The sequence below is a fragment of the Ovis canadensis genome, chromosome 21 (genome assembly GCF_042477335.2).
Source record: "Ovis canadensis isolate MfBH-ARS-UI-01 breed Bighorn chromosome 21, ARS-UI_OviCan_v2, whole genome shotgun sequence".
Classification (NCBI taxonomy): Eukaryota; Metazoa; Chordata; class Mammalia; order Artiodactyla; family Bovidae; genus Ovis; species Ovis canadensis.
This window is the reverse complement of record NC_091265.1, coordinates 56,184,259-56,195,882: the sequence shown is the minus strand read 5'-3', so window position 1 is coordinate 56,195,882 and position 11,624 is coordinate 56,184,259. Positions and strand designations below refer to the sequence as shown.

Below are 11,624 nucleotides of genomic sequence, written 5' to 3'. Positions count from 1 at the left end.
GTAATTGCCCCGCACCCCTCCTCTGCGCCTTCGCCGGAGCGCTACCGGCGCGGAGCCCCGAGGCGCGGAGGGGCTTCCCGGAGCCGCGGGTCCGGGCACCCGCCCGGGGCACTGTCGGCGCGGGCGAGCCTGGGAGGTCGGGACAAAGGGACAGCAGCTTGTGGTCCGGGCGGGTGGTCGTCCTGCGCCCTTGACCGGGGCTATCCTGACTGGGATCTGGCGGGGGTACCGGAGACCCTGACGCTAGGTGAGCCCTTCTGAGTACCGTGGAGCGCGGATCCCTGGCCAGGGGGCCGGGGACATACCAGCTAGTCTTAGGACTGGCGCGCTTTTCGCTCCCAAACGTACCCGTGGCTCTGCCTAGGCAGTGCCTGGCCTGCCCCGCGGCGCTGGCCGCTCCGCGACGGGGGGCTTTGCCTGCGTCCAGGCTCCCTGCCCGCCGTGGACCTTGGAACCGCCCGGGTCTCTCTAGGTTATGTTTCGGTTTCTGCCAGTGTGTGCACGCGGGCGGGGGTGGGGTGTTTGTCCCTTTGCTCTTTCCCGATTGATGTCTCCCTCCCCTCGTGTCTCCTCCTGGGAGGGCCGGGTCGCCGCGGGCGGAGCGCGTGTGTGCGTGATGCTCAAAGCAAGGGAACACGGTGTCAGCGGGCGGCCTGGCCCGCGGCCACGGCCTCGAGGGCGGGGGGCGCGCAGGGGGGCGGCCCCGCCAGGCTCGCAACTCGCACGTGTGTTCCGCAGCCACCGCCAGTTCCTGCTCAGATCCGCCCCGCTCCGCCGGCGTGTCAGAGCCCTGCTGCCTGCCACCTGTGTCCCCGTCACCGCCCGCCCTCGGCCCCTTGGGGCGCTCTTTCCCTGCCCACTTGAGGATGAGGCTCCAGTGGCCTCCCGGGCATCCTTCCATCCGCCGCTCTGGTGGCCCCCCTGTCCCTTTGAGAGCCCCATCTGAGGAGCCTCTTTCTCAGGCTGCTGCTGTAATCGCTCCCGCGAGGGCAGCGGGTGAGACATCCCTGCCGCACCCCCCACCCCCTTCCAGGGCCCCTTCTGTGCGATGACTTCAGAGAGGGAAAAAGCTTTTGGAGGCTCCAGGGACAGTTTTCTGCAGACGTTTCTGTTTTACCCTGTGCCCAGAGTTTCCCTTTCCAGAATACTTGTCACTTTTGACACTGATTATTCTCCAGAAGACCAGACTGACTGTCTTTCCATCCATGTCCCCAGTGCCTGCTGCGCATCATGGATGCTCTGTAGACTGCCTATTGCTGTTGTTTAGTCCCTAAGTCGCGTCCAGCTCTTTGGGGTCCCAAAGGCCCCAGAGGAACCGTCCAGGCTCCTCTGTCCATGGGATTTTCCAGGCAAGAATACTGGAGTGGGGTGCCATTTCCTTCTCCAGGGAGTCTTCCCGACCCAGGGATCGAGCCCACGTCTCCTGTCCTGGCAGGTGGATTCCTTCTCCCCAAGCCACCAGGGAAGCCCGTAGACTGCCCGACTGGCAGGATATTCCCATCAGTCTTCAGTCTCAGGCAAAACACTGTTGGGGGAGATTTCTTGTCCCTATTCTGTTGGACTAGGATTCCAAGTTCAAACTAGGCTGGGCTTCATCATCCTCTGCCCAGCCCAGAACCAGTTCTTGTCATCATCTCTGACCCCTTCCAGGCCCATGCACATGCCGCTCCTGCCTGGAACATTCCTCCACTCTCACCGGCTGCCCCCATTCTCTCTCCAGCCTCAATTGAGGAAACCACTCCTGTGCTCCCTGGGCCTCCCTAGCCTGTAACATTGTGGCACTTGTTGTTATACATGGTTCCTTGTCTGCCCCTTGAAGGTGGAGAAAATGGCTTGTTCATGGCTGGACTGCCTCGCCTCACCCAGCCTTGGGTACACTGGGTTCCCCTTCACTCCCTTGGGCAGCTCACCGGCGCCCTCTCCCCCTTCCCAGAGATGTCACCCGAGGAATGACATTTCACCATCTCCCCCCTCTTCTTTTGTTATCCCTTCTCAACCTTGCCCTCAACTGCCATTGATTAAGCACCTACTATGTGCCAGATGCTGCCCTTGGTGTGGAGTTGAGCAAGAAGATGAAGCCCCTGTCCTCAGGGTATGGTAGGGGAGCCGGGGAGTGAGTACGTCAATAAACTAGGGAGTATTGGGTTGGCAAAAAAGTTTAAGATGTTATGGAACAAACTTTTTGTCCAACCCAATAATTCACTGTCCCAGGAAGTAAGTGTTATGAAGCAGAATAAAGTGAGGTAAGGGTGCACAAGTAGGGCCCCTCTGAGAAGGTGACTTGAGCAGAGAGACTTTTACAGGAAAGGGGGTGCTCTGTGTGTGTGTTTGGGGAAGAACCCTCCTGATAGGGGAAACTGCAAGTGCAAAGGCCCTGAGGCTGTCGTCCCTGGGGTTCTTCATCCATTGCAGTCTTCCCTTCTCAGCTCTGGGGGCCCACCTTGCTCTCAGAGCAAGTGTCCACATGACAGGCATATACAGGCAGCTAGTGTCTGTTCTCTTACAACTTTGTCTTTGTCCTGCCTCCAGGAGGGACAGACCATCTGGGTCATTTTTCTTTGGAAACTTCTCATTGTCCATTGGGGGTGGAGGTGGGGGTTTCCAGAAGTGTTGGTTGAGTGACTTACTCACTGGCTGGGAGGCTTTCACTGCCCAGGAGATGAATCCTCCCCCGACCCCCAGGACAGAACATGGAAGGTACTCTCTCCTCTCTTGCAGACGCCGGCTGGGCCCCCACGTCTGCCTCTCGGGATTCGGGAGTGGCTGCTGCCCTGGCTGGGCGCCCTCCATGGGCAGTGGGCACTGCACCCTTCGTAAGTGCCTGTCCCTGTGCCCCAAACGTCCTCCACAGCAGGGTGCGCCTTCCCTGGGCTGGCCTGAGGGGCAGGCTGGAGGGCTCCAGCCCCGACTCCCTCCCCTGTGTTTCTCCTCTCAGCCCTCTGCTCCTTTGGCTGTGGGAGTGGCATCTGCATCGCTCCCAATGTCTGCTCCTGCCAGGACGGAGAGCAAGGGCCCACCTGCCCAGGTAACTGGGGGCGCGGGCCCTGGCTGATGGGAAGAGCTCTGTTTACACTGAGACTGTGCCGGGCACTGGGCAGTTGTGCCCTAGCGCATCATTTTCAAACAACCCTATGAGGTAGGCATTCTCATTCCCATTTTATAGATGAGAAAACTGAGGTGCAGAAGCTAGTGGCTCGCCCAAGGTTACATGGCCAGTAAGTGGCAGAGCTGCATTTAAACTCAGTCCTGTTTGCTTCCAGGGCCCCCTTCCCTACAGAATTTAGGAGAAACCGGGTCGGGGGGAGCGGTGGAGGGGGGGCGGCTGGGACTGCTGCATGGTGCATGCTCACAGGTGTGGTAATTGTTTCAGAAGCCCATGGACCCTGCGGGGAATACGGCTGTGATCTCACCTGTAACCACGGCGGCTGTCAGGAGGTGGCCCGAGTGTGCCCCGTGGGGTTCTCCATGACCGAGACAGCGGTTGGCATCAGGTGTACTGGTGAGAGGCCTGGGAGCAGCAGGGAGAGGCAGGTGGGAAGGGGGTCTCCTCCCTGTCGTCCGAGGCCAGTCTCCTGGGATATGCTGGAGTGAAGCCGAGCTGGGAGCAGCTCTGAAGTCTGCAAGTGGGCACGTGGGCAGCTGAACACAAGGAATCTGCCCCTTTGGCTATTCCACAAATACCTATCAAACGTGTCTTAGGGACCAGGAACTGACCTGTGGTTGGGGTTATGCGGGCGGTCTCTGCTCATATGTTGCTTCAAGATATAGTGCAGGGAGGTGAGTAAGGACAGTGACAGTCCCACCTAATGGGACCATTACTGGAGGAGTGCACAGTGCCGGGCCCACAGGGGCACAGGGAACTGGGGCTGGAGGTGGGCTGGACCGGAAAAGACTCCCTCAAGAATGTGACATTTGAACGATGAGGCAGGATAAACTCAGTAGTTATTTTGTAAAAGTATTATTTGTTCATGATTCAAAAAATTTCCTATAGGCCAAGTCTGTTACCTTCCCCATAGATGCTACTGTGACCAGCTTCTTACTTGTCTTTCCAGAGAGCTTGCAAGCCACCCCCACCCCGACCCTTGTGCCTTTCTAACATTTTGTGAAAATAAACATTTCTTCCCCTGAATATAAAAATAAAAAAGAACTTACTTTGGAACATTTGGAAAGTAAAAGAAGGGTATAAAGGTGAAAATGAACACGTCCCAGAAGTTCCTACCCAGAGATATTTGTTACTAAAATGAAGTTATTTTCTTTTCCTGCCCTCGTCCCCTGGGTCTGTATGTGTACTTGTGTGTGTGGGACTGTGTGCCAGGCATGCCTCTCTGTCTGTTTTATAAAATTGGGATCATACCTTATCTATCACTTTCGTTCGTTGTTTTTCTCACTTTCTTCTGTGAGCAGGAAATATTAGTAGTCCTTACAACATCACTTTTAATGGCTGCAGATGTGGCTTCTGTAATCTAAGTACCTACTTCTGTGCTCTCCATCCTTAGCTTGTCTGCAATGTTTGGCTGCTATGAGTAATGCTGCAGTAAAGTGGCTTCTAGTCGGCCTCTCTGATTATTTCCAGAAGGAAGACTATTGGGTCAAAGGTCCCATGAAGGGGTTTTGGTGCTTATTCCTCCCCCACCCCCTTCCCCGCCTTTTTCAGAAGGTTGAAGTACTTTCCAGACACATTTCTCCTTGCAGAGGCAAACTGGACTAAGGAAAAGCCAGAGGCCAATGTCAAAGCAAGTGCAGGGCAGGGGAGTCACTGGGGTGGGATAGGGTGAGTCAGGGGGGATGTCTTAGAGGAAGTGGGCATAGTCCCAAAGTTGCCTGCTGTGGGAAGAGCAAGAAAGGAGAATGGAGGGGACCAGTAGGCATGGGGACCAGGGGTGGAAGGGAGACTCAGGTGGGCAGAGTAGATTGGAGTGGGAGGAGCTGACCTCATAGGTCTTTATGGTTCTGAGATAGGAAGGGATGCTTTGAAGCTGGTGTTGGGGCGGGGGCGGGGGGAGGGTGGTTCTGTCTCTCAGCCCCCTCCCCTGCCAGGCTTGAACTTCCCTAAAGCACTATTGGCTCCCCCTGGACAGAAGCCTGGGGGCTCCTTTGTGCCCCACAACTGAACCTTAACCCACCACCTCTCCAACTCAGCCTCCCACCAGACTGTCCCCCCCCCCCCCAACTCCTCCACTTTGTTCCCAGTGCTCCCTGGAAGCTCCACTCGACAGCTCCCTTCTTGATGCCACCTGGTCCTCTCAGCGCATGTCTCCTCCATCACACACCTGCTGTGCCGGGCGGCCCCTGGTGGAGCACATACATAACCCCTGCCCCACACTGGCCTCTCGTGGGTGTGCGTCATGACTCCTGTGTTCTCAGGCTGCAACCGTCTGGAGAGCCAGCACTGTGTCTTAGTCACATTTGTGTCCTCGACAGATCCCTTCCAGGTCCACTGCATGCCAGCGGTGCTCCACAAGAACTGAAGGGAATTTAATCAACCTTCCTGCCCATTTCCCTGGCCTTTTTGGGGTTGCCTTGCAGGTGGAACTGTTGGAAATGGTTCTGTTTCAACCAGTCTCTCCCGTCATCTGTTCTATGTGGGTCAGAAGAGGCCTGGCCCCATGGCCTCTTCTTTCTTGGACTGGGGGCCCCTAAAACCAGAAGATTTACCTAGTGTCTTCTTTCTTCCTGGGGTGGCGGTGGGGCATGCCTCATGTGGGCTCAGGGTCCTTGTGGGATGCAGTCCCTCCCCACAAACAAAGCATGTTCAGAGTGAGCTATGCAAGAGTGTTTCCTCTCTCCCCAGACATTGATGAATGTTTAAGCTCCTCTTGCGAGGGCCACTGCGTGAACACGGAAGGCGGGTTCGTGTGCGAGTGTGGGCCGGGCATGCAGCTGTCTGCGGACCGCCACAGCTGCCAAGGTGAGCGGCTCTGGGAAGGGTAGTGAGGCTGTATGCTGTCGCCACAGCTTTTAGGCTCTGATGTGGACCTCGAGCCCCTGCCAGGCCCAGCCTGTGCTCTCCAGGCATGACTGCATGTCACCTTCACCACGGTCCTCTAAGCGAGATGCTGCTCTCTCTGTTTTTTTTTTTTTGCCTGCATCTCTTGGCATGTGGGACTTTAGTTCCCTGAGCAGGGAACGCAAAGTCTTAACCACTGGACTGACAGGGAAGTTCCAGGAGATGGTGCTCTTATCCTCACTTTATGGATGAGGCTTGCCCAAGCAATTCCGACAGCAGGAGGAGGGGGAGTCAGGTTGCATGTCTGACACTAAGGCCTTTGCTCTGGACCACGACTCAGTAGAAACTGCTGCTGCCATCGTTGCAGGGTTGGGGGAAGGGGAGGGAGAGGCAGGGGGAAGGGCCAGGGGCAGGTGGAGCAGGCTAAGCAGAGCGAGGAGGCCACTGAGACGAGGGAGGGCTGAGGGGACAGGGCTGTGACACGTGGGGGTATGTCATGTGCAAGGCCATGCTGTGATAGAGTCACCACCTGCCCCTGTGCTGGGCCAGGCTCTGGAGACACACAGCCAGTAGAAAGCATCCTGCCCTCCAGTGCCCCGCCTGATGGAAGGGGAAGAACAGTGAGGTTCTTCAGTGAGGTCCTCATGGCTCTTCTTCTAAGGGCACTAATCCCATCATGAGGGCCCCACCCTCAAGACCTCATCTACCTCCCAAAGACCCCACCTCCTGATACCATCACATTGAGGGTTAGGGCTTCCATACATGAATTTGGAGAGAATGCAGTTGAATAGCACTTTGTCGTCAATCTGATGAGTGCCCTGCCTGCCTCTCCCCAGTACATGAACAGACACACATGTGCCCTTATAGAGACAGAAGGATAAGAGACACAGGGAGGTAATAGTTATTCAAATCCTGTGTTCCAGGCACCACATTAAGTACTTAACACACATTTTCTCATCTCATCCTCAGAATTGTCCTATGGAGTTGGTACTGTTTTATTTCCATTTTCCTGGTAGAAATAGTGAGGTTGAAAGAAATTAATTTGGTCAAGATCATATTAGAGTTGAGATCTGAACCCAGTCATTCCTCCATCAGCTTTTTCCCCCTCAACAGTCCATCTTGAAGATATTTCCACATCAGGGTCAACAGATTTGCTTTATTTTTGTCAACTGCTGCCTAGTGCTCTGCAGTGCAAATATCTCATAGTTTACTAACTCTTCTCTTATTGATGAATATACAGATTATTTTCAGTTTTTTCCTAATTTCAAACAAAATTGAAGGGGTGGCTTGGGGAGACTTTGACAGAGGAGGTGGTATAGAAGCTGGGTTTTGAGGCATGAGTAGGAGTTTTCCAGCCAGACAAGATGAGAAAACATTCTAAGCAGATAGGAGAACATGTGTAAAGGAGGAGGGCCACAAGAGCATGGTGCATTTGGAAAATGGCCAGAATTTAGGCCAAAGTGAAGGTGAGGGGGAAGGAGGGAGCTTGGAAAGGCAGCCCTGGGCTTGTGAGCTATGGTGTAGCATTAGTACTTGTGGGAGCCTTGGAGAGATTTTAAGCAGAAAGTAGCTTGATCAGAGGCACTCTTTGTCAGAACTTCCTGGAGGCTGTGTAGAGGGTAGCTTGGGAGGAGCACAGGGGGAGGCAGAGAGACACACAACACTGTTGTTATCCTCCAGACCAGAGACAAAGGTGCCCTGGGCTAGGATATGGCAGTGAGGATGGAGAGAAGTGGGCTGGTCCACGGAGAACTTAGGAGTTGATAGACTGGATGTGGGTTTTGAGAAGGAGAGGGGTTAAGAGTCTGGTAGGAGATGGTGATGAGAGAGGTAGTTAGAGAGGACTGTATGTTTCCAAAACCCCACAGGGAAATGAGCTCCAGCCATGTCCTGTTCCCTTCCAGACACTGATGAATGCCTTGGGACCCCCTGCCAGCAGAGATGTAAAAACAGCATTGGCAGCTACAGGTGTTCCTGTAGAACTGGCTTCCATCTCCATGGCAACCGGCACTCCTGTGTAGGTAAGGGCAGGGACCCTGTTGTCTTCATATTTAGGTTGCCAATCAGGAAGACTGACAGGGTGAGCCCAGGGACAGGGAAAGGTCAACAGTCTGGACCTCCTTGGTTCCCTGGAGCCTGCAATCGCTTGAGCCTTTGCTCAGAGCCTGCCTTGCCCTGGGGTTGGCGTGGCTCCTGATGGAAGACCCTGTCTTGGACTTTTCCTGGCCATATGCCACTTTCATCCTGTTATGTTCCTCTTCCACCCTCTCCCAGATACACCCCAAGGATTCCTCTCTGCTCACCCATTTTCTTGGCTGCCTTTGCTCCCCTTGGTAAATAAAGCACGTTATGTCTTGGTTCCTCTGGTTTAGAAGGAGACCCCTGTTTTCTCAGCCCATTAGCAGAAATTTCCAGAAAGGGATTGGCATGTTTGGCTTGAGCTTGGCTCATGGGTTGAAGGTGGGGTCCCATGGGCCTGAAAAAAGACCTTGTTCTAGCAGAGTTGGGTGTTTGTCCTGAAGCCTGCCCTGAGCAGTGCAGTGATTTTTTTGAGACTCTTTTTTCAGGAGGGCCCACAGCACCCGATGCCCAGCACTGGGATGGTGGAGGGTTTGGAGCCGAGATTCCCAATGGGGGCCCATCCCCACCAGCCAGCACTTAATTGCTGCTGCACAGTGCTGGAGTGTGAGTCACTGGTGCATCCATTAAATGCCTACTGGATGTACAGACCTTCCAAGGGGACCAGCACTAGACTTCAGCCCCATTCCCAGACATCTGAGTCACGTCATCGCCCTGGGGCAGGGAGACTTCCCCGGTCTTTTGGGCTAAGAAGTGGAGGAAGGATAGCTTGGTAGCCCCGACAAGGCAGCCGTCGGTAGCGAGGCTCTCCCTCAGATGTAAACGAGTGTCGGAGGCCCCTGGAGAGGAGAGTCTGTCACCATTCCTGCCACAACACCGTGGGCAGCTTCCTGTGCACCTGCCGACCTGGCTTCCGGCTCCGGGCTGACCGAGTGTCCTGTGAAGGTGAGCGCCTGGCCCCGCCCCCGGCTCTAGGCCCCGCCCCCGGCTCTAGGCCCCGCCCCCGGCTCTAGGCCCCGCCCCCAGCCTCTCCCTGCTCTCGCTGAGCGCAGGAGACCCGGTGCCTCTTCCTTCCGCAGGAACTTTTTTTCAGTTCATCTTTGTTATTTCCACCACCGACCTTTCATCTTCTCTGTCTCTTTCCCCTTTACCCATCCTTCTTTTATTTTCCTTTCACTGTTTCCCCAGCCCTACTGTTCTCCCCCAAATAGTAAAGGGAAAAAAACCCACCAAAAAACAATCAATGATAGAGAAGCCTTTGATGTAGGAGTCCCAGTAACCTGGGCTCCGCGGGACACTTCGGACAGTGTGGGATCAGTTCTCTGCCATGCTTTAACAGCGTGCCTGTAAACGTCTGTGTAATATCGTGTCAATATCCAAGGCGTTCTGTCTAGTCTCGGGGCCAGTTTTCCATGGTGTGACTGCCCGTGTTTGTCTGAGCTTGGCCACCCAGGTTCCCCTTCCCTGCCCAGCCTGTTTTCTCCCGGGAGCACTCTGATTTGTGATTCTCCCTTTTTCCTCTTACCTTTGCCCCGCATTTGCCTCCTCTCTCTCATGGTGGTCGGATCTCTCTTTCAGATTGTTGGGCAGTCCATCTGCAGGGAAAATGTGCACTTTCCTAAGCATGTATGTGAGTGTGTGTGTGTGTGTGTGTGTGTGTGTGTGTTGGAGGAGGCAACATCTTGTAAGCTGGCCTGTCTAGGGTGGGACCAGAGAGGACCCTGGGCTCTTCCTTCTCCTGAGCCTCAGCATCTCCCCGGGGGAAGCCCCATCTGGGTAGGGGAGCAGGTGAGACACTGCCGACTTGTCGGGACACAGAAGTAGGGAAGGGTCATTCCCGGGATGGATCCCTGAGGGCTTCAGGGATCCTGAGTCTCCTCTGTGGCCAGCGAGGAGGGGAAGGGAGAAGACTCTGATTTTGCAGTGGCCGAAGCTTCTGACTGCCAGCATCACCAACTCATAACTTCAGTCTGCTTGTTTGGTACTTCTTCATCAATCTTCTTTCCTGATCGTCACTGCAGCCCCATAAGTCTGAGGTTGAACTGGTGGCGTTAGACCAGTCCTGCTGATGAAGAAACTGACCCAGAGACGTTCAGCGCCGTGTGATGGTGGCCCCGAGTCCACGCCCCACGAATCGCGCCTCTTGCCCCTGCTGCCTCCTTCCAGACCCTTCTGTGTTTCTGTTTCAGCTTTCCCCAAAGCTGTGCTGGCCCCATCTGCCATCCTGCAGCCTCTACAGCGCCCTCCTAAGATGCTCCTGCTGCTTCCAGAGGCAGGCCGGCCCGCCCTCTCCCCCGGGCACAGCCCTCCTTCTGGGGCTCCAGGGCCCCCGACTGGAGTCAGGAGCACACGACCACCACCTCCCTCGCCTGCACTGTCCACGTTCTCCCATTCCGCCCCGACGCCGCTGCTGTCCACCCTGGTGGCCACCCCCGTGCCGCATCCCTCTCTGCTGGGAACCCTCAGACCTCCCGCACAACTCCAGGAGAAGACGGCGGTGACCCCTCCCTTGCCCAGGGGCCCGGAGACCACACGGCTGGCACCAGGACCCTCTGCCTGTTGGCACCTAGGGGCCACGTATGAGTCAGGGAGTCGCTGGACAGAGCCTGGCTGTTCCCAGTGCTGGTGTGAGGTGGGTGTGAGAGGTCCTTGGGGTTTCCCTGGCCCGGTGTCTGGGGCCTCGTGGTGGCTGGAACTTCCGTTTCTGCTTCTAGGATGGGGAGGTGACCTGTGAAAAGGTGACGTGTGAAGCTGCTTGCTCCCACCCGATTCCCTCCAGAGATGGAGGGTGCTGCCCATCGTGTACAGGTGGGAGCTGGTCCAGGGAAGGCTGTGAGTTTCCTGCAAGGTCCTGCCTCTTCCTTTTTCCTGCCTTTCTGCAACTGAAAGACAGTTATCTAACTTTGATATCACCTGAAGGGTGATCCCTGGGCCTAGCCCCGAGAGCTTCTGATTTAGCAGGTATAGGATAAGTCCTGGGAATTTGCATGTCTCACAAGTTCCCAGGTGAAGCTAATGCTATTGGTCCAAGGACCACACTTTGAGAACCACTGGTATCTGTGTTCCCAAGGGGAAGGTTTCATCTTAAGGACATCCTTTTTTAAGCTTTATTCATTCATTCACCAGGTTTCTCCATATCCAGTTTGCAGTCCCCTCCCCTGTCCCAATCCCCCTCCTAACTGCAGGAAGAGTAATTGTTCATAAATTGTATCACTTTCCTGATTCCCTCCCACCATCTGCTGACAATTTTTAAAATTTGCTTTCATTGCTGTTAGGATAAAGACGTCAAATCTTAACAAGTCCTTCAGCAGAGTGCTTTAAAACTCACCCTGCTCAGGAATTGCGGGCTTCCCAGGTGGTTTGAGTGGTGAAAGAATCTGCCTGCAATGGGGGAGACCTGGGTTCTATCCCTGGGTCGGGAAGAGCCCCTGGAGAAGGGAATGGCTACCCACTCTGGTATTCTTGCCTGGAGAATTCCATGTACAAAGAAGCCTGGCGGGCTGCAGTCCATGGGGTCGCAAAGAGTCAGACACGACTGAGCAAATGAGCACACACACATGCACGTGAATCGCTGGGGATCTTGTTAAAATGCAGATTC

The 11,624-nt window shown here is 55.2% G+C and overlaps 1 protein-coding gene across 13 annotated transcripts in view; it reads left to right on the top strand.

Annotated features, from left to right (window-relative positions):
- The window catches only part of VWCE (von Willebrand factor C and EGF domains), a 31,760-nt gene that overhangs the window by 1,440 nt on the left and 18,696 nt on the right, over positions 1 to 11,624 (top strand). For 6 of the 13 annotated variants that reach the window (XM_069565198.1, XM_070289433.1, XM_070289430.1 and 3 more), the window contains exons 2-9: positions 2,719 to 2,813; positions 2,936 to 3,025; positions 3,371 to 3,499; positions 5,792 to 5,908; positions 7,852 to 7,968; positions 8,843 to 8,971; positions 10,216 to 10,658; positions 10,741 to 10,858. In XM_069565198.1, the coding sequence (XP_069421299.1) occupies positions 2,789 to 2,813; positions 2,936 to 3,025; positions 3,371 to 3,499; positions 5,792 to 5,908; positions 7,852 to 7,968; positions 8,843 to 8,971; positions 10,216 to 10,658; positions 10,741 to 10,858 (1,168 nt within the window). In that variant the 5' untranslated portion in view covers positions 2,719 to 2,788. Of the gene's footprint in view, positions 1 to 2,718; positions 2,814 to 2,935; positions 3,137 to 3,370; positions 3,500 to 5,791; positions 5,909 to 7,851; positions 7,969 to 8,842; positions 8,972 to 10,215; positions 10,659 to 10,740; positions 10,859 to 11,624 lie in introns of all 13 variants that reach the window. The other 7 variants (XM_069565197.1, XM_070289434.1, XM_070289432.1 and 4 more) reach the window with 3 other exon arrangements.